At 46.1% G+C, this 22,223-nt stretch overlaps 1 protein-coding gene across 1 annotated transcript in view; it reads left to right on the forward strand.

Annotated features, from left to right (window-relative positions):
• The window catches only part of KCNJ5 (potassium inwardly rectifying channel subfamily J member 5), a 35,024-nt gene extending 14,754 nt beyond the window's left edge, over positions 1–20,270 (forward strand). The window contains exon 4 of the mRNA XM_082201477.1: positions 19,355–20,270. Coding sequence (XP_082057603.1) covers positions 19,355–19,731 — 377 coding nt within the window. The 3' untranslated portion in view covers positions 19,732–20,270. The remainder of the gene's footprint in view (positions 1–19,354) is intronic.
• The last annotated feature ends 1,953 nt before the right edge of the window (positions 20,271–22,223 follow it).

The raw sequence follows: 22,223 nt of genomic DNA on the forward strand, positions 1-22,223 counted from the left end.
CTAAGAATGGTCTGCAGAAACCTGATTTATCTCCTTCAGGGATTGGGAACCTGTGGCCCTCCAGAAGTTGTTGGTTTCCAGCTCCCATCAGCCCCTGCCAATGGTCACGGACAATGGGAGCTGTAGTCCAACAACATCTGGAGGGCCCCACAGGTCTCTCTTCCCTGATACAGTGGTACCTCGGGTTACATACGCTTCAGGTTACAGACTCTGCTAACCCAGAAATAGTACCTCAGGTTAAAGAACTTTGCTTCAGGATGAGAATAGAAATCATGCGGCGGCAGCAGGAGGCCCCATTAGCTAAAGTGGTGCTTCAGGTTAAAAACAGTTTCAGGTTAAGAACGGACCTCTGGAACGAATTAAGTACGTAACCAGAGGTACCACTGTACTCCATGGACTTTGCCTATAGGAAACAGCATTATAATGAGCCAAGTGGTTGTTCCTTAAAGGCCAGTGTTTTCTACTCTGAGTGGATCTCTGGCAAAGGTCTCTCTCATCTCCTGCTACCTACCTCAGTCCCACTGACGGGGGAAGGCGGGTGTGGGGGGTGCCATCCGTACCAGGTGTCAGCAGTTAGGGCGGGTGACATCGCTGTGCTGCCCCCACCCCCCACTTGCTGTGTGGACGGTGCCCCCGAATGCTCACTGCGCGGGTGGCGGGCCACTAGGGATGATGATGATGCTGGTGGCTAGTGGCGCCCCCACTTTCCGCACAGGCGGCGGGCAGCTAGGGATGCTTGTCAGGCTAGCCTTGCCCCCTTGCCGCTCCGGGTGACGGGGCAGGTAGCTCCGCCCCTGCTCAGTCCCACCCAACATGGGATTGTCCTGTTGTCATTGGACTCCATCATGACTGGATTATGAGCTGAGATTGTGAGGGTAGTTCGAAACATCTGGAGGGAACCTGGTTTTGGAAATGCTAATTTAATTGACTGCTAGGGAATGAGTTTGAGGCTTCCTGCATGCAAAGCAGATGCTATACCACAAAGCTGTGGGCCTTCTCCACTTAAACTCTTCCCTGAACCTTCTGTCATTTAGATTTTCAATATTTATAGAAAGAGGGAACTTTTAATCTGCCAGTGTGGGGTGGCTTTGAATTCATAGCAGCGCTGAGAGCAGTGTGACCTGTGCTGTGTTTTAATAAGGCTGTGTTGGTTCTGGTCTTCTGAGGTATTTAACCATCTTCTGCAGAGAAGCTCACAGGCATCCTTTGATTAAAAAAAAAATCTGCAGCAAGGGCCTGGTCCAGCCAGCCGGGAAAACAAAACTTTCAGTGTTAATTAAGCCCCAGTGGGGGAATTCAGGGTTGGCTCAGGGAAGCTCAGCCAGCTGGGAAGTGATTGGGCACACCTGAGACAAGACGGATGCTGGACTTGGTACAGGAGAAAATATGGGCCAGCTGTAGGTGTGTGTGTGTGTGTGTGTGTGTGTGTACACACACAAACACAGTTCAGGCCAGAAAGTTGAAATGAGGCAGTGATGGCAACCAACTTGGACAGCTTTAAAAAAGCATTAGACAAATTCATGGAGAGGGAGGGAGCTATTGATGGTCACTAGCCATAATGGTTATATTCTGCCTCCGCAGTTGGAGGCATCAATGCTTTTGAATATCAGTTGCTAGACACCGCAGGAAAGGAGAGGGCTCTTGCGCTAGAATCCTGCTTGCAGGTTTCCCACAGATTCTTCTAATGCTCTTATGTCTGCAAGCATGACATTTTTGGACCTAATGGCCAAAATTTTAAGGCATGAAGTTTTTCTCCAGAAAGCCATGCTATATGGCCTCGGTCCAGTATACCTGAAGGAGTGTCTCCATCCCCATCGCTCTGCCAGGACACTGAGGTCCAGCGCCAAGGGCCTTCTGGTGGTTCCCTCACTGCGAGAAGCCAAGTTACAGGGAATCAGGCAGAGGGCTGTCTCGGTAGTGGCACCCGCCCTGTAGAACACCCTCCCACCAGATGTCAAAGAGAAGAACAGCTACCAGCCCTGTTTAGGGAAGCTTTTATTGTTTAACAGACCATTGTATTTTAACATTCTGTTGGAAGCCACCCAGAGTGGCTGGGGAAACCCATCCAGATGGGCGGGGTAATAATAAATTATTATTATTATTATTATTATTATTATTATTATTATTATTATTATACACGGGCTATTGGGAGATAGGAACTCCATTTCTTCTTGATTCACATGGAGCTGTCAGCAATTCAGACAAATGTCTGCACAGATTTAATTTAAAGAACATAGGAAGCTATGTTAGTGTTGTCTACACTGACTGGCAGCAGCTCTCCCAGGTTTTAGAGTCTCCCTCTAGAGATGCTGGAGGTTGAAACTGTGATCTTATGTATGCAAGCAGGTGCTCCACCTGGTTGACTCTAGCAACAGATTTATCCCAATTCCCACTGAGATCCTTTGACCAGAGTTGCTGTGGATTTAACCTGGGCTTGTAGGCAAGAGAAACCTAGACTCTGCCACATCTATTGAATTAGTTATTCTGAAATAATTAATTGTTGTCAGGGGTCCATAGTAACAAAGGAAGATGCACTAAACAGAGCCAGCCAGGTCACAGCATCACAGGCGTAGGGGTGTGTGGGTGTGCAGGATTGCACCACTGCCCCAAGCTGCGCTGGCAAGTGGGCAGTGCTTTGTCACACACCGAGAACCCACCATGGGCTCGCTTTTCAGTGCTTGCCACTGGGGCTCCTGAAAAGCAATGATTTGGCCCCAAATCCACACAACGGAGCCAGTAATTTGAGCAGGAAACGAGTTTCAGTGAATGTATTACCTTGATGTGTCTGGCCAGCGCCTGCTCTTCATACCCTGTGAAACTGGGGTTGCTCAAAATGTACTTACTTAAGAGGTTCTGGGAATATTCCAGAGTAATGCAATCAAAACTGGCTTTGCCTAGGTTGGAAGGCATCAGCAAACAACAACCAGAAAGGTCACTCGACAGCGCAGGGAAAGGTCACCCTGTGTTTTCACAGCAGCTGCCTCTGTCTGCTCCCCTGTCAGTCATAGTTGCTGTGGCTGAGCACAGGAAGGTGGGAGCAGGCTGGATTTCACCTTGCATCTCTGGTTTTACAAGAGAGAAGGAGTTGCTTTTACAAAACTAAGATATGGGATTCTGGTCAAGGCTATGGGTCAAATGGGCACTGATCATACCCACAGACCATGCATTTAATGCACCAGGCCTCCCCACCAATAACCTTGGGAACTGTAGTTTAGCCCCCTCATATATATACAATTCACAGTACCCTAAAAACTATAGTTCCCAGGATTCTTTGGGGGAAGGATCCAGGAGCTTTAAAACATATGGTATGGATCAGCTGATTTTTCCTTCGGCTATAGGGAATTAGGCACTTTATTTATTTGTTTTCAGAATGAATTCTGGTACATTTCCCCACCCCCATTGGATGCAGAAATCTGACGCCAGGCTTCATGTTTCTAAAGCCATCACACACCAGGAGGTGTGGCAGAACCTCAGTGCCTTACTAGCCTGGAACCCAAGAGCATAGCAAGAGCACTTCCATGTCAGACCAAGGTTCCACCTGGTTCATGGATGGCCAAAATGAAGACCTCCATATGTTGGGTTGTGGACTACAACTTCCACAAGACCTGGCCATTGGGCATGCTAGCTGGGACCGATGGGAGTTGTAGTCCAAAACATCCAGAGAGCAGCACATTGTCTATCCTGGGTCTAGTTCAATAATACACTTCCTATTGGGACAAGGAATGAAGCATTGCTCCATGATTGCCCCACTGGCCACTGTTAATCAGTGGTATTCTACCCCTACGTACATGGAGGCTCCATCATGACTAACAGCTGCTGATAGACCTCTTTTTCTCTAGGATCTCCCTGTAAAGCCCTGAATCCAATGTCTTTCTGGATGGAAACGTTCTGATGAACACAGATTTCTCCTATTTATTTGAATAACTCAATACAACACAATGGTTGTTCTTAAGGAATTCTCTCCCCTGCTGAAACTTCCATTAACTCTCTCTTGGAGGCTCCACGAAAAAGCCACTTGTGTGACCTTCGTACTGCTGAGTGCAAGAAGATACACAAAGAAAGTGCATTTGCAAAAACTCTCCTCTCTTTTTCAATTCACTTAAAAAAAAAAGATTAAAAGCAAAACTTGAGCCGTTGTGCTCAAGATTACTGCCCGAAACTTTCCGGCACTTGTAAGATTTCAAAAGAAGCCAGTTTGATCCGATTCCCTGCCTTGTCTATTAGGCAGCCGTGTTATTTATAGAAAAGGAGTGGCTGTTGTGCCTCCACAAGCAGTTCCAAATTTTGTCAAGGTGAGCAGAAGGAAAACGGGTCACTGTGAGAGCGAAGGACTTCAGAAGGTCTTGGATGCGGGATTGGGTCAAAGGGAGCCCATCTAGTCCAGCATCCTGTTCTGACAGCAGCCAGCCTGTTGACTCGATGGGAAGCCCACAAGCAGGCCCTGCACACAGCAGCCCCCTCCACAATTATGAGTCCCAGCATCAGCTGGTCTCTAGGGGCATTTTCTGCCTCTGGCAGTAAAAACTGAACTGCCAAAGCTTCTCCCGATGTTATTGGCGACAGCATTTTGGAGGGAATTTGTCTCAATTTGCTTATATGGGGCAGTAGTCAGCTGACGCATCCTGTCAGCACTAGCATATCTGCTTGCAAAGCACAACTTTCCCCTCTCTCCTCCCTGCACACACACCCAGATCTGCTCCAGAGTCTTGGGGGAATCCCTGGACCAGATTTAGGGGGTGCATGGGGGAAGTGGAAAAGAGGGGGAAGAATGTTCCACTGTTCAAGCAAGAAACCTTGCACTGTCTAATCTTTTTAAAACCATATAGGATTGTAGTCCTGTGGCAGTGAGTTCCATAGTGTAACTATGCACTGCACTGTGCCTCCTTTTGAGATGGATCCTTCGTCTGACCCATCAGGGTTCTTGCTGTGTTCTCATGCCTGGAAGCATTCGGTCAGCCACTGTGAGAGGACAGAGGAGCATAGTGAAGTGCCTCCTCCTGAGTCAGATCATCAGGACACCTGGCTCAGTATTGTCTACATTGACTCTCCAGACTTTCAAGAATGGTTCTCTCCCATCACTTACCTGGAGAGGGCACTGTAGATTGAACCAGAGAACTTCTGCAAGCCAAGCAGGGGCTCTGCCACTGAGCTAAGACCCATCTCCTCTATTAATACTATGGAAACAAGATGCTGGATGATAGATGTTTTGGTCTGAGCCAGCAGAGCTCTTCTTATGTCCAGCCTTTCATAAAGAAGTTTGCAACTCAAAACTCCTGTGGTGGCTTTTTGAAAGGGGACCAAGGAGCATGATCTCCAAGAGGTGAGCATTGTGTGCAAATCAATTTCCTCCTTTCACTGGCATTTGGTGACATTAGTTATAGCTTCCACCCTTGACGTTGGCTGTCTTCAGCTGAGGCTTTCTGTGCATGCTTGGCAGGTTAAGCTGTTCTTAACCTCACCAAAAGCTTCTCCTCTCCATTTCTGACAATATTTCCCATCTTAGTTTTGTTTTATCATGACCATTATTATCACTGGATATTTTTAACAGTGTGGCCATCCTTCTGACCCAAAAGCAAAGGACAATGTACCAGCCGCTGATAATATTGCAGCACATCCAAGTGTGTTGGAGGACACACACAAACTCTGAAAGCTGATTGTTTTGCAGGAGTGCAACCCTAATTTATCAATAATTCTTACTTAGGATGCCCAATACTTGGTTGGGTGATTATCTCCAACGTACAAGCCATACCATGCCATTCCTACTCACCATCTTAGGCTACATGGAGAAAGTGGATTTGTTGTTGTTGTTTAGTCGCGTCCGACTCTTCGTGACCCCATGGACCAGAGCACGCCAGGCACTCCTATTTTCTGCTGCCTCCTGCAGTTTGGTCAAACTCATGCTGGTAGCTTCGAGAACACTATCCAACCATCTCGTCCTCTGTCGTCCCCTTCTCCTTGTGCCCTCCATCTTTCCCGACATCAGGGTCTTTTCCAGGGAGTCTTCTCTTCTCATGAGATGGCCAAAGTATTGGAGACTCAGCTTCACGATCTGGCCTTCCAGTGAGCACTCAGGGCTTCAGAATGGATAGGTTTGATCTTCTTGCAGTCATGGTACTCTCAAGAGTCTCCTCCAGCACCAAGAAAGCAGATTAAGAAAAGTTTTTCTCCCTCTCTCATAACACTGGAACTCATACAGTGAAGTTGAATGTTGGAACTCGCTCCCGCAGGAAGCAGCAATGGCCACCAACCTAGATGGTTTGGACAAATTCATGGAAAAGAGGGCTGTCAATGGCTATTGGTCATGATCATAGGAATTGTAGAGTTGGAAGGGGGCCCAAGGGTCCTGCTAGTCCACCCCCCTGCAAGGCAGCAATGCTTTGCCCACCATGAGGCTCAAACCTTGAGATTAGAGTCTTATGCTCGTAACGACTGAGCTATCCTCAGGTTATGCTCTGCCCCCACAATCAGAAGCAGTGATGCTTCTGAATACCAGTTGCTAGCAACAGCAGAAGGGGAGAATGGCCGCTGTGAAACGGACTTCCCATTGAGGCATCTGGTTGGCTGTTGTGAGAACCAAAGGCTAGACTAGATGAGCTGTTGCCCATTGGGCTGAACCAGCAGGCTCTTCTTATGTTCTAAAGTGAATGGGTGGTGATGGAGAGCAGGAAGAGGGCATAGACCAAGACAAGAGGAGCAGTGAGGGCCCTTGCAGGGATGAAGCCCTCAGCAGGGACCCAAGAATGTTCCCCCCTCCTCACTGATGGCCCCGACCATCAGCCGCGCTTTGAAGCTTAAGAGTAAGCAGCAACACCACCCCCTCGCCAGCTCCTCATCATTTTAATTGCGGCTAGCAGGTCCCAGACGCTGCTTCGGGTGGGTGCTCAGACAGCCAATTAAGACCGCGGTTGTTACGATGATTTTTGCCATTTGCGTTGCTTCATGAGCTCCTGTCAGCAGGATTAAGAGCTACAATATAGTCGGCAATCACAGGGGGGTAATGAAGAATATCTAAGCATCATCAGGGTAGCATCAACTGGTTCCTAAGATTCAGTTGCATGTGTGAAGTTCGTCTCGCCTGTTCTTTGACACATCTATCCAGCACAGCGGTGACGGGTAGATTTCAAGCTATGCAGGATCAACGCTGCTGTTTTGCAGCGACCCTCACCTCCTCTGAGGTCCGCTAAATAACAAGGACCCGTAGCAAAGCAATGTCCCAGGTGTGAGGCCAAGCTACACCTGATGCAGCTCTTCTGGCCAGTTTTATGCTGAAGTAAAAAAGGAGTCACGAGGGCCTCGTATTATGAACTGGTGCCCTGCACCACTTTAAGCTGAAAAGCAGTCTTTCTCTCTCTCTCAGCTGACGCACAGTTGTTGGCACCCTTAGGTGCTATTCACTGCAAAACAGCACCACCTTCATGGGCAAACAGCAGGCAGGGGAGACTTTTTGAGGTGGAAAACACTGTGTGGGGGACATTCTGAGCTGGGATCATGTTGTAGGCAGGGACCTCAAAGCTGCGTTATTATTTTTATTTCCCTTTAACATAAAAGTGGCTATTTTAAGCATAATGAGAGAGAGAAAGAGAAACCTGAATAATGTGGTGTGCAATCCAACCCTTAAAATTAAGGAAGAGAGTTCTTCAGGATACTATCCTCAGGCCTGGGATTTGTTTTCAGATTTAGGACTAAATTCAGGACAGACAAAATTCTTTTCCTCTTTTCTCCCCCAACTTTCTTCATTTCAGCTTCCAGTGTGTGTGTGTGTGTGTTTTCATAGAATCATATAATTGCAGGGTTGGAAGATACCCCAAGGGTCATCTAGTCCAACCCCCTGCAAAGCAGAAATCCCCGACAGATGACCATCCAACCTCTGCTTGGGAACCTCCATTGAAGAAGAGTCAGCTGCCTTCTGAGGGAGTCCACTCCACTGTCAAACAGCTCTTACTTATTCAGGACAGAAAAAAGAAAGTATTTCATACAGTGCATAGTTAACATATGGAACTCCCTCCCACAAAAGGCAGTGAGGGCCACTGACTTAGATGACTTTAAAAGAGGATTGGGCAAATTCATGGAGGATAGGACTATTGATGGTAACTAGCCACAATAGATATGTTCTGCCTCCACACTCAGAGGCACCAGTGCTTCTGAATACCAATTGCTGGAACCACAGGAGAGGAGAGGGCTCTTGTCTGCAAATCCTGCATGCAAGTTTCCCACAGGTATCTGGCTGGCTATTGGTCTGATCCAGCAGGTTCTTCTTGCATTTGTAGTGGGAGACTGAGACTATTTGGGAAACACAAAGACTGAAAAAGCAAGTGGGGCTGCCTCTGCTCTGAAGACGTTCTGCTTTGTTCCAGTTACTTGATGAATGACTTGGCTGATTCAATTAGAGAACATTAGAAAGTACCGTTTTGTCACCCTTAAGTCATCATTCCATATGATGAAACAGTCTGCACATCGTCTCAGACTTTCTGGCAGATACTGCCTTCCTGCCAAAACTCCCACCCAACCCAGGGTCTTGTTGACAATTAGCCAGCCGTTATTTTTAGTGATGCTGACAAAATTCACAAGTGAAGGACATGAAATATAGGCTTGAAGTGCAGAAATGTTCACTGCCTGGAAATACTCATTATTATTGCAAAAATTTATCAAGCAGAAATGTGATGAGATCTTCATTAATTGCAGACTACCTTACAGGGTGATATCTTTTTGCAACGGCATTGGTCAGCATTCATCAGAGCCTGGTGACACCATGCTCAGAACCAGGTGATGGAGCCTTTCCTTTCAGATGAAAATATTGCCGGTTGCCAAAATTAGCTTGATGTTTTAATTGGCAGGGGCAGAGGAGTGGATCCATGATGTTTCTTGCTCCACCTCATGAGCCCTGCTACAAACAGTTTTCCAGAAGTTTCTTGGGAAAATTCTTGCATGTTTAGTAACTCATTTCATTTCTTGTGTGCAGGGCTGGCCTGCCCATGAGGCAGGCTGAGGCAGTTGCCTCAGGCAGTGGAACCCTCTGCCACCGGTAGAGAAGCGGTGGCAGCAGCAGTGGCTTCTGGTGTGATTTTGTGCAGTGCATGAAATCTTGCCAAAACCTCACTGAAATTTTGCAAGATCTTGGGTACTCCGCAAGATCTCACGTGAGCTCTACAAGATATTGCCAGATCCTGCCACTGCCACCATTTCATCGGTGCCACTATGCAACCCAGAAAAATAGGATTCAGCAGGGGTGGGGTGGGGACACTTCATGTGGATGGACTTGATACCTTGATTGTGTGCAGGTATGGGTGTGACCAGGTGTGTAGACATGGGAACCTCCAGCGCCACTCCTGGATTTGGTTTAAGACCTGAGACTCTAAGGCAGTGGGAGACATAGAACCATTTCCAGCCCCTTGTCACTTGTTCCTTTCCTTTCCCACACAGCAGTGGTAGGACCCGTGAGGCGTGGCCTGGAAAAATGGTTGTGGCCTAAGGAGTGTTCTGAGGTCCATATTTCAAGGCCTGTAGGGCCACATTTGACCTCCAGGCCTGCGCTTCCCTTTCTTGCCCTAAGACTCAAAGAGCAGAAGGGAAATCAGGGCCTACCAGTAGATCTGAAGATGTGTTGCTGTAGACGAGGACTTGTCCATGTGAGATGTGCAGAATTAATTGGAAGCTGAGCACCAATTACTTCCCAACATCTGTTTGAAGTGAAAAACAGAGGAACAATATTGACTTTTTCAGAGTCTGAGATCTCAGTCAGATTAATCAGTGCAAATGGGATACGATTGCAAGCCAATTTGGAACTCTTGAGGGAAGGAGAGAAGCAAGCTTATTTGTTTCTGTGCTCAGTGATGACCGTTTGCTTATCACTGTATTAGCAAAGCCTTGGGGTTGCAAACAATGCCTTCCCTGCTCAGAGGACAGAAAGCTGGACTAGATGGTCCTTTGGCCTGATCAGGCAGAGCTCTGCGCCCTGCCATGAACTCCCTCGCTGGCCTTTAGGCAAGCTACATTCTCTCTGCCTCGGCCCCTCCCTCAGCTGCAATGCACGGCTAATTATGCTGACCTACTTTGAAGGGTTGCCAGAAGGATTACTGAGATAATGAAGGTGAAATGCATTCAAAACTCTAAAGTGCTATATAAATGTGAACGTGTGTGTGTGTGTGTGTGTGTTGAGAAGGAGGCTGGCAGGAAGGTCAATGGCCATACCAATCTATTTTAAGAAATGCCAGGAAGGCTGTTTGTATATCGATCTGGAGTTACCTGGGGGACAGATGAGGCAGCCATAAGTTCAGGTTCTTAATTGCTCCATTGATTACATCCTTTTAGAAAAAGAGGCAGGGGAAGCAGGGAGCATTTTGCTCGTAGTGCAACAAGTTCCTGATAAGGGGGATTATGTCAGGAAATCAAGGCATCTGGTCGTGATGTAAGATATGATCTGGACAGGTGTAATAAACTCTGGGTTATGTGGTGTCTCAACCTGGTTTCAAATCTGCACGTAGGGGAAGGACCTGCAGCTAAAAAGTTGGTCATGTAATTCTAAACCAGTAGGTGCCCTCTTGGTCTCTTAATTCTTTCATTTATTTAGGAACATAAATAATAGAAAGATAGAATTGTAGAGTCGGAAGGGACCCCAAGAGTCATCTAGTCCAACCCCCCACAAGGCAGGACTACACAGCTAAAGAATCCCTAACAGATGGCCATCCAACCTCTGCTTAAAAACCTCCAGTGAAGGAGAGTCCACCATCTTCCAATCTGTCCCAGCGTCAAGCAGATCTTACTGTCAGAAAGTTCGTCCTAACTCTGAGCTGGAATCTCCTGCCTTGTCAGCTGAATCCATTGGTTTGGGTTTCCCCTCTGGAACAGGAGAAAACAAGCCTGCACCATCTTCCATGTGACAGCTCTTCAGATATTTGACATCCCCTCTCAGTCTTCTCTTCTCCAAGCAAAATGTAGCCACTTCCCTCAACCATTCCTCATAAGGCTTGGTTTCCAGACCCCTGATCATCCTGGTTGCCCTCCTCTGCACACCTTCCAGCTTGTCAATACCCTCCTTAAATTGTGGTGCTCGGAACTGGACACCAGACTCCAGGTTCCTCTCAATATCAGTGCATTATACAACTCTATTTTTCCTTTATGGAACATTCCACAGAATGGGGAGCCTCTCTCTTCTATCATGGAAATCAAAATGAGCCGAGTACGGACAGTTGCACAGATTTAATTGGTAACGGAGTCCCCAAAAGCTCCTGCTTTCTAACACCCTTTTGATGTAAGAAGTTGAACAATATTGACTTTTTCAGAGGCTGAGGTTTTAGTTAGATTAATTAGTGTAAATGGGGTACTAATTTTTACAACCATGCAAAATTATATTTCAGAGACTTTGATGCTAATGAAGGACACACACTGCCTAATTAGAGGAGCAATAGTTAGAATATTTATGACTCTTCCACTCGGGCAGGACAGCAGTGTCCACAGCGCCATCCCATCAGAGACAAGTCTCTTTGATCATCCACATACCCTCTATGAGGGGAAATGGATTCCTATTTGAAGGACTAGATAACTTTTCAGCACACTTAAAAAAATAATTGCACTCAGCGTGTGAGTAGACAGAACTTAGAGTTAATAGAATCATGGAACCAAATGGTTGGAAAGGAGATCGGACCTCAACTTAACCCAATGCAGGATCCACAGTACAGGATGCAACCACAGGAATTTGCTCCACAAGAGGCAGTGATGGCTATCAACTTGGATGGCTGTAGAAGAGGATTGGAGAAATTCAAGGAAGAGGAGGCTATGCACATAATGCTTCTGAATACCAGTTGCTGGAAGCCACAGGAGGGGAAAGGGCTCTTGTGTTCCGATCGTGCTCAAGAGTTTCCCACATGCATTTGAGTGGCTACTATGAGAACCTGGACTAGGCATGGGGTGGTGCCCTTCAAGCCTAGGAGAAACATGCCATCCTCCAGGTCTACCTTTCCTTCAGAACTCTTCCCAGGCCACACCTCTCAATTTGCATCCAAAATTTGTCCTTGAACTCTCATTATAAAGAGGGGAGGAAGAAGGTGTATAGAAACTAGGATAATGTGCAAAGGTAAAATGGGCATCCATTTCCCCTCACACTTTTGCTTCTGGCTCCACCCACTACTGGCATGTGGCTCCCCAGAAGGCCGCACAGAGGGGGATGAGGACCTCAGGCTGAAAACAAGTCCAGAGAGAGCTGGATTCAAATTCACACTTAGCTATGAACAGTGGTGTAGCATGGGTTGCCAGGACTCTGGGCTGTGCGGAGGGGGCCAGGAGGGAGTTGTTCCATTGTCTGGTTCGCATGGAGAAGCTGTTTTCAATGGAGCCCAGCAATGGAAGCGTGCAGTTCTATTGAGGCTGCACTGTGTGTTGACGTTTTGTGCCTCTAACAATTTTGTGCTTGGGGCAACTGCCCCTACGCGCCCCGATGCTACACCACTGGCCATGAAGCTTACTCTGATCTTGGGTGATGAATCAAGGATGATGATGATCAAGTTATCATCCACAAACACTTTTCATGTATTTGACCTATGAATCTTTCACTCCGTGTGGTTTTTAACTTTGGGTGTCATGTCAGCATAGCACATACATGTGTCTCTCTACATTGCTCCCAGAGTGTTCCTGCAGATGGAAGCTGCACATGAGACCTGACCTCTGGGGTCTCCAGTCCTCTGCTGTGTGGGTTTTGAAAAAGGGGGGTGGGGAGAAAAGTCCCAAATACGGTGGTTGCACTGTAGGCAAAAGGCAAAGTCACCGTTCCCATCTGTCCTCAGTGAAACCCAGCGCTTCTCTCTTAGCACCGCCTCTCTCTGCCTCCGTTTTGTTTGGGGAAACAATTAACTGGGAAAATAAGAAATGCTTTGAGGAGCTCAGGCTGGAGAGAGTCTGCAGCTTCCAAAGCCGGGCCCTTAATGGAATCTGGAGCAGGCAAGGACACGGCTGTGCTGCTTTTGGAGGGACGTCGGGGTTGCCAGGCGCCGCATCCCTGTGCGATTAACTCTGATGCACATGTGCTAAAAAGGAATATCTGAATGGCATTATGGAGCAATTACAACTGCTTCAATTGTGCTGGCTCCGAGTGTCCCCCTGGGGTTACAAGGAAGCAGGCTTTGGCAGAAAGGCAGCATTGAAGGCGGTGAAAGCTCTCCATTGTTCCCATCGTGAATGAAGGCTTACGGCCACTGATTTGGCTGTGGAATTCCAAATCAGAATAAGGATCTCCCTTTGGGGCAAGAGCTGTTCCAAGAACTGGCTGGAAGGCAGGCAGGGATTCCCTTAGGATGCTGAAGAACTTGGGAAGTCTCTTTTGCTTTTCCCCTCCATGATTTTATCTCAGGGTCAAGCAGCCACACCAAGACCACAGGTACAGCAACTAGAAAGCTGCCTTATATCCAGTTAGGCCATTGAGCTCAGTGTCGCCCATACTCACTTGCCAGTGGCTCTCTAGGGTCTCAGGCAGGAAGTCTAGTCCCAGCCTCACCTGGAGATGCCAGGAATTGAAGCTGGGACCTTCTGCTCTGCCACTGAGCTACAGCCCTTCACTGCCTACCGTGGAATGGGAAGGCCCAGGCATGTAGGTATGGTGTCAATAGGCCAGCCCTACCATTAGGTAGAGTGAGGCCACTGCCTCGGGTGGCAGATGGAGGGGCACAGGAATAAGGAGCTGCCTAATGCTAGGTCAGAGCATTGGTCCTTCTTGATTGATTTGATTTATTGTATTTCTATTCCGTTTTGCCTTCGAATGAATCCCATAATAAACAGCGACACCAACAATGGGGGAATAATGGTTGTTAAAATTTAGCTGGATTTAGCTGAGATAGCAAAGTTGACATGTTTGATCAGAGAATAGTCGTTGTCAATATTTACTAAAGATTGAAAACCTCTTATAGACTTTTTGCATGAAAAAGAAAAGGAACTTACGATATTTGGATTTCAGGATTGAAGATAATCTTGGTTTATAGAAAGTGGTGCTGAACAATTTTCTATTTTTAGCTGACAGATGAAGAATCAGAAGGTCTCTTTTTTATTCTTTTATTCTTTATCCTTTATCCATTCTTCTTTTTCTTCTTCTTTGCCTTCTCTTCTTCGCTGTTTTTTTATTTAGGTTAGGTTAGGTTAGGTTTTTTTAGCCTTGACAAAAAGATATTTGATATTAATCTTTGTATTCTTTCTCAGATTTTAATAAAATCTATTTTTAAAAAATAATAATAACAAAACAGTTACAGTCTCTAAAACACTATTAGCAAACAAGCAACTAAAAAAAATTAAGCTAAACACTATTATGTTGATACACACACTCTCTCCCCCCCCCACCGCCCAATGACTCATAATCTTTTACTCTGTTCAGCCTGTTCAGTTCATTAAAACACACAAACACATCTGCTGCACAATGAGGGCCCTGCTCTAATATAAATACCAACAGCAGAGGTGTACTTTAACTTATTAGTTATTAAGTTGAACCTGTGCCCCATCCTCCCAACAGGTGATGTTTGAGGTAGTCAGCAAGAGCAGCACAAATACAGAAGAAATGCAACAACGTCCTTGGGCTTCCTCAGCTGCTGCCCCCAGGGCCTCTGCTGCTGTTGCTGCTGTTGCCAATAGCAATGCATGTCCGGCGGGTGGCAGCTGCAGAAGCTCAGGCTCGATGACCTGGGTCAACACTAAGAGATCTGGTGCCAGGCAGAGAAGCACTCCAGATTGTTAGAAAAGGAACTTTCTCCCAGCTCTACCTGGAGATGACGGGGATTGAACTTGTGACCTTCTGCATGCAAATATAAATATACCCACAACATAACTGGCTGTGTTTAACTATATAAATTCTTTATACATCATATAAACATAACTCTTTTCACATTATCTAATTGAGTGGAAGCAATTAAGGACCAACATTTAGAACAGGAAATACAAATAGATCAGGTCTTATATACATAATGTCCAAATAGAAGCTTTGGTGTTCCACTTATGTACAAATGAATCAGTTTTTTAAAACATACTGTCCAAATAAAGGCTTCTTGTGTTCCACATATGTCTTAGCAAATACCAGTGTCAAACGTAACAACTTTAAGGAGCAGTACTTGCAAAAGATGAACTTTTCTTTGTAATGTTCCACATCTGCCTTTGCAGATGTTGGTTGTTGAATTCAGTTGCTGTATGCAGGTATCAGACAAAGGATATGAAAGATCTTAACATGTGCCTTTGCAAAATAGAGTTGTTGTATGCCGGTGTCAGACAAAAAAAATTAAACGTGACATGGATTCCCAGAATAATACCTTGTTTCGCCCTGCCGGTCTTCGTCAGCCGAGCATACTCATATTTTGTGTATCAGAGACATGGAACGAGTGACATGGCGGATACCAAAGCAGATGCTCTAGCACTGAGATATGAATATATGGGCGTAAGTCGAGCCTTCTGGATGAGGCCCAAAGGGGCCCATGTTTTGCAGCATCTTGTTCTCCCAGTGGCCACCCAGGTTCCTGTGGGAAGCCCACAAGCAGGATTGGAGTGCAAGAGCAACACCATACCTTCCAACATTTATCTGATGAAAATAGGGATGTCCAAATTTTTAATAATAATAATAATAATAATAATACCCCACCCATCTGACTGGGTTGCCCCAGACACTCTGGTGGCTTCCAGCATATAAAAAAATCATAATAAAACATGGTGTGACTTTCCTTTTGTATTTCCATTATCAAAGAAATGTGATCCGGAAATGTCCTGGGATTAATTTCTATTTTTTTTACTTGAGGTTCCAACTCTTTAGAAATACATAACGAGTCAGTTCTTGAACTGCTGTTATAAACATAAGAATAATAAGTGAACCATTTGTCAAACAAATGTATTACTCTCCATATATCTATCAAATTTAAAGTTTGATCCAATACAAAAAAGTCTTTGATGATCTGCTTTCTTTTGTACCTTTTTTATAGCTGATCTGTCCTTTTCTAATGATGGAACTCCATTTAAGTCTCCCATTAAAATCATCTTTTGGTCCGTGTATTCAAGTAATTCTGTTTCCTTTTTAAAAAAAACCAAAAAAAAACTGCTTTTTTCTCATTGGGGGCATATATTCCCACCAACATCACCTTCTCTCCTTGAATTTTTATTTGTATTATTCAGATGTGTAGTTACTTATCTCCTTAGCCCAGGGTCATATAACTTCATACCTTTCAACATTTCTGCAATGAAAATAGGGAGGTCCTAAGGAAAGCAGGGACATTCTGGGATCAAATCAGAAACTGGGATGGCTTTGGTAAATCCAGGACTGTCCCTGGAATATAGGGACTCTTGGAGGCAACACTCTCCCCTCCTACAAAAAGATAACACAAGGAAATCAAGAATAAATTACAGCAGTATGTTAAACCATGCAAAAGTTAAAATACTAAAACAGCTTAAAATTCCCTCAACTTCCTGTCTTTCTTGTTGTTGTTTAGTCGTTTAGTCGTGTCCGACTCTTTGTGACCCCATGGACCAGAACACGCCAGGCACTCTTATCTTCCGCTGCCTCCTGCAGTTTGGTCAAACTCATGCTGGTAGCTTCGAGAACACTGTCCAACCATCTCATCCTCTGTCGTCCCCTTCTCCTTGTGCCCTCCACTTTTCCAGGGAGTCTTCTCTTCTTCTCATGAGGTGGCCAAAGTATTGGAGCCTCAGCTTCACGATCTGTCCTTCCAGTGAGCACTCAAGGCTGATTTCCTTCAGAATGGAGAGGTTTGATCTTCTTGCAGTCCATGGGACTCTCAAGAGTCTCCTCCAGCACCATAATTCAAAAGCATCAATTCTTCGGCGATCAGCCTTCTTTATGGTCCAGGTCTCACTTCCATCCATCACTACTGGGAAAACCATAGCTTTAACTATACAGACCTTTGTTGGCAAGGTGATGTCTCTGCTTTTTAAGATGCTGTCTAGGTTTGTCATTGCTTTTCTCCCAAGGAGGAGGCGTCTTTTAATTTCGTGACTGCTGTCACCATCTGCAGTGATCATGGAGCCCAAGAAAGTAAAATCTCTCACTGCCTCCATTTCTTCCTCTTCTATTTGCTAGGAGGTGATGGGACCAGTGGCCATGATCTTCGTTTTTTTTGATGTTGAGCTTCAGACCATATTTTGCACTCTCCTCTTTCACCCTCATTAAAAGGTTCTTTAATTCCTCCTCACTTTCTGCCATCAAGGTTGTGTCATCTGCATATCTGAGGTTGTTGATATTTCTTCCGGCAATCTTAATTCCGGGCTTGGCTAAATAAGGATGTTTTTAGCAGGCACCGAAAAGCTCCTACCATTTATGCCATCATCACCCTGGTTGTGCCAGAATGCGGATGCTTCCTTGACCTACTTATTAGGAGAAGAACCTCGAATACCAGCCCAACCTCCTGCTTCCTGAGCAGGGCCCACTCGCCCGCTTCAGAACATCCTGGGCTTCCTTCCCTCCTCTAGCACATTATTTTTTTCAAAGCAGCCTCTGCACTTCCTGGTTCCTGAGCTTGCTGAGAGCCAGAATGCCGTGACTAAGACTGTTCGTGCCCAGAAGTCTGCTGTAACAGAAGCCTCCTCTGCCAGCCTGCCGAAAAGCAGTCCAGCTCCGCATCAGACAGGGAGCCGCATCCTTCCTTTTCTCTCTTCCCCAGCATGTTCTCTAGAAGTGGCTTCATCTGCTGAATATATGCTTATTACATTGCTGCCCGACTTTTTCTCCCCATCATGAAATTCAGAGTGAGCCTGCACACACTGGTTTACCTGCCCGTGAGATCACCTTACCCCATATATGCCCACTAACCACTTTGACTGGAGGAAATGGCACTGTTACAGGTGCCACAGAACCTCAACTCATGTAAGAACTCGATCTTTCAGTATGGCGGCAGCTACACTTTGGAACTCCCTGGCACTTGACATCATGGTGCTCTTTTCAGCACCTGCTAAAAACATGGGTTTTTTTGCTTAGGCAAGCCTGTCCAGATGTTTAGAATCCGATGCGAGTTTTGATCTATATTTTTCGTCTATTGTTATTTTAACTTTGTGAAAGTTTTAAGTTATTGTTAATTTTTCTTATTGGTATTTTTATTGTTCCATCCTTTTTTGTAAACTGCTTTGGGGTGTGTGTGTGGTTTTTTTACAGTCAAGCAGTGGATAAATGTTATGAAATGAGTAAGATAAATAATATATACGACCCAATCCTGAATCTGAATTGGGCCAATTGGGGCTTTGGCTGAGTCAGGTTGAGGCAATCCTGGATCGCTCTGGGTTGGGTTGGATTAGGGGCCCTGGAGGAATCCGGGGTAGTCAGAGAGTGAGGGCACGGGGTGGAGAGAAAGAGAGTCAGGCAGCCTCTAAGAGCAACACTGGGCTGTTTGCACAAGGGCTTTTAAACAGCTCTGCACTGTGCTTTGGCTGCAATCCCTTCACTCTGCCCCTGACCAAGGCTACCCCAATCCATGGTGCTGTTTGAGGCAAGTCAAGGGGGTACTCCCTGCCATTCCAACCTGGTATAATAATAATAATAATAATAATAATAATAATAATAATAATAATAATAAATTTGTTATTTGTACCCCACCCATCTGGTTGGGTTTCCCCAGCCACTCTGGGCGGCTTCCAACAATAGATTAAAAGTACTGTATGTTAAAACATCAGTCATTAAAAGCTTCCCTAAACACGGCTGTAAATTAATCTTGCTATTATGTTGGTGATGGGATAATGTCTTACGACCTCCTGAGGACAGGCGGCTAGCTTAGGGTGTCTAAGGAAGGTCACATGGCACCCATGTGACTGGCACCCAACATATCTGCCGCCTGAAGCTGTTACCTCACCAAAGAGAACGATAGGGACCCCAGCCCTCATGAAGTAGTCACAGAAAATATATGTGTTTGTCCAGTGAGAAAACAGCTAGTGCACTTAGTAGAGAGAAACCAAGGGAGAGATCCTGAGGTTTTGCAGCAAAGCTGCGGGAGGAGCCTTGGCCATTTAAGTCCTTTGTCGTGTCCCAATCATCATATGCTATTAAAACGATCTTCTTGTGCAATCAAATGCCCTGCTTCTGCTTGCCAAGAGGCATGGTCAGTTCATTGATGCTTGTGCTTTTTGTTGAAACATCAGGAACCTTAAAAAATATAAAATACTACTACAATAATAATAATAATAAGGCTTGTTAAGCAAATCATTTTTCCATGTCCTGAAGCAATCAGGTATGGAACGACCATGAACTGCTTTTAAACTTTTTTAGAAAAGGAGGGAAGTGTGAGCATCTAAGGCGGCTTAACATTAAATCCCTTCTTGTTCCTTCACCGAATCCCCATCACGACTCTCTCTCTCTCTCTCTCTCTCTCTCTCTCTCTCTCTCTCGTCTCTCCCCTTCCTCCAGGAATGACTTGCCAGGCTCGGAGCTCCTACATGGACAAGGAAGTGCTGTGGGGCCACCGCTTCACTCCCGTTCTGACCCTGGAGAAGGACTTTTACGAGGTCGACTACAACTCCTTCCACAGCACCTACGAAACCAACACGCCAGAGTGCTGTGCCAAAGAGCTGGCAGAGTCGTTCCGCGAGGGGCACTTGCTGAGCCACCTGTCCAGTGCCAACCTCTTGGGGGGAGAGGAGTCGGAGAAGTCGAAAGAGGAAGAGGGGGAGGAAGAGGGGGTCGTCCAGGAGAAGGACGGGAGCAAAGAGGAAGGCCAGGGGCCGGCTGAGTTGAATGGAGCCAACGGAATGGCAGGGGAGCTGAAAGACAGCATGTCCTTATAACACAGATTTGGGTCGAACTATTGACAATTCAGGTGCATCTACCAGGGAAGGGGCACAAGGAGAGCTGGGAAGGTGGACTTAAGACTAGAGGACCATGCTCTCATTTCCAGTTGTGTGACTGAACTCAGACGGGCCTGAACATCTGTTTGGGCTTCTCCCCTCTTTCCTGCAAAATGCAATTACTACAGGGACTTACTCACCACTTTGAGATCCATGGACACCAACAAATGTTCTAGACGAGAAGTATTATGATTGTGATGACCTTAACTAATAGTGATGTTTCACAAGTGTGTGCTTTGAATGCCTCTCTTCTGGCAGAGGGGGGGCATGTATTGTGGGAGGGGCCCTCTTTGGGGAATGGAATGTAGCTGCAAATCTTCTCCTTCATTAATTTGGTGGATTGTAGACACTAATTTGCTGAATAAAAAGAGAAGAATGGAGTGTGTGGGGGATAGAGATGCTTTCTAGAGACAGCCAATGTGTGACTTTCCTTTTGAACTGATTCATGAGGTACATAATTAAACTGTGATGGCTATCAACTTGAATGGTTTTTAAAAGAGGATTGGACGAGTTCATGGGGGAGAGGAATATTGATGGCTATTCAGCACCGTGGCTTCACTCTTGGTGGCTACCTTCCCAGGGAGTCCATTCACCATTGAACAGCTCTTGCATTCACCATTGAACAGCTCTTCCCGCACCCCGCTTTCCGAAGACTGCACATCAGAAAGTTCTTCCTAATATTGAGTTGGAATCTCCTTTCTTGTCATTTGAAGTCGTTGGTTTGGGTCCTCCGATCTGGAGCAGCAGAAAACAAGCTTGCTCCATCTTCCATGGGACAGCCGTATCATCCCTGAACCAGGTGACATTAACAGTCCAAGCAAGACACTGTTGACACCATCTGAGTACTTTAACCCCCTTTTTTCCTTTAAATGTCACAATGTATTAATGCGATTTCACTTCATTTAGAACTTCCTCACAGCAATCCAAGGAGCGCCATACAGTGACCTGCCAAACATGGTTAGCCTCAATATTTCCTCTCTGTATATTTCCTCTCTGAAAACTGCTGCGCAAATCCTGCAATTGCTCAGATTGCAACTTGTTTGTTCATTCTTCTCTTTCCCATTCTTCCTCTGTGGTTGCCCCCTCTTCTGCTGTCCAGCTCTTTGAAATCCAAGCAATAGTAATGTTACACATAGTCATACAGATGGGATTCACGGGGTGAGGAATACATTTATGGTCAGAGAGGTGTCATGCAAAATCTATTCTCTAGTGATCTGTTATTCTCTTCCTCCTTGAAACCTATTCCTCTATGCAACAGAAAAACTGTGACAATGGGAATTGGACCATACAGGGCACCCAGCCCAGGGCATTTTTATTCAGAAGTAAGCCCTGTGGAGTTCATAAGGGCTTATCCGCTGGTAAGTGTGCCCAGGATGGCATGAGGGAGGGAGGTTGGTGATGAATTCTACACTCTGGTTTACACACATTTAAAGGAGCATATGGGAAGTGTGTGTGTGTGTGTGTGTGTGTACATGAGAGAAAGGGGGAGTTTAAAGGGTAACAGGAATTATGACCAGTATGAATCAGTGTGGCCACAGCTTAAGATGGATATTGACAAGCTGAAAGGTGCACAAGGGAAGGCAACCGAGATGATCAAGGACCTAGAGACCCAAGCATTATGAAGAACGCCTGAGGTAGTTGGGTGTGCTTAGCCAAGAGAAGACTGAGTGGCGATAGGACAGCCATCTTCAAATATCTGAAGGGCTATCACATGGAAGACAGTGCAAGCTTGTTTTCTCCTGTTCCAGAGCATAGGACCCGGAACAATGGATTCTGATGGCAAGAAAGGAGATTCTGGTGAAAAAGAAGAAGAAGAAGGAGGAGGAGGAGGAGGAGGAGGAGGGTAGTAGTAGTAGTTTGGATTTGATATCCTGCCTTATTACTACCCTAAGGAGTCTCAAAGTGGCTAACAATCTCCTTTCCCTTCTTCCCCCACAACAAACACTCTGTGAGGTGAGTGAGGCTGAGAGACTTCAAAGAAGCGTGACTAGCCCAAGGTCACCCAGCAGCTGCAGGTGGAGGAGCGGAAACACAAACCCGGTTCACCAGATTACAAGTCCACTGCTCTTAACCACTACACCACACTGGCTCTGAAGGGACCCAGAGGGTCGTCTAGTCCAGTGTTTCCCAACCGGTGTTCCGCGGCACACTAGTGTGCCGCGAGATGTTGCCTTGTGTGCCGCGAGATGTTGCCTGGAGGGAGGCGGGTGAGTCCAAAAAAGGTTGGGAAACACTGACTTAAGTTTCTCCCTTCAAAAAGGAAACGTGGGTTAAAGCGGCGCCGCCGCCTCCCACTCACTTTCCTGCTCTGGCTTCCCTAACAGTTTTCCGAGTTGCGTCACTGGATCCAGCCCCCTTTTCCACAGGTGACACGGGGCTGGAGGGAGGGCAGCCTCCTAGAAGCGCTCTGGGCCGGCGCCGTTTCACCGAAG

This window comes from Podarcis vaucheri, assembly GCF_965113315.1.
Source record: "Podarcis vaucheri genome assembly, chromosome: 15".
In the NCBI taxonomy this organism is placed as follows: domain Eukaryota; kingdom Metazoa; phylum Chordata; class Lepidosauria; order Squamata; family Lacertidae; genus Podarcis; species Podarcis vaucheri.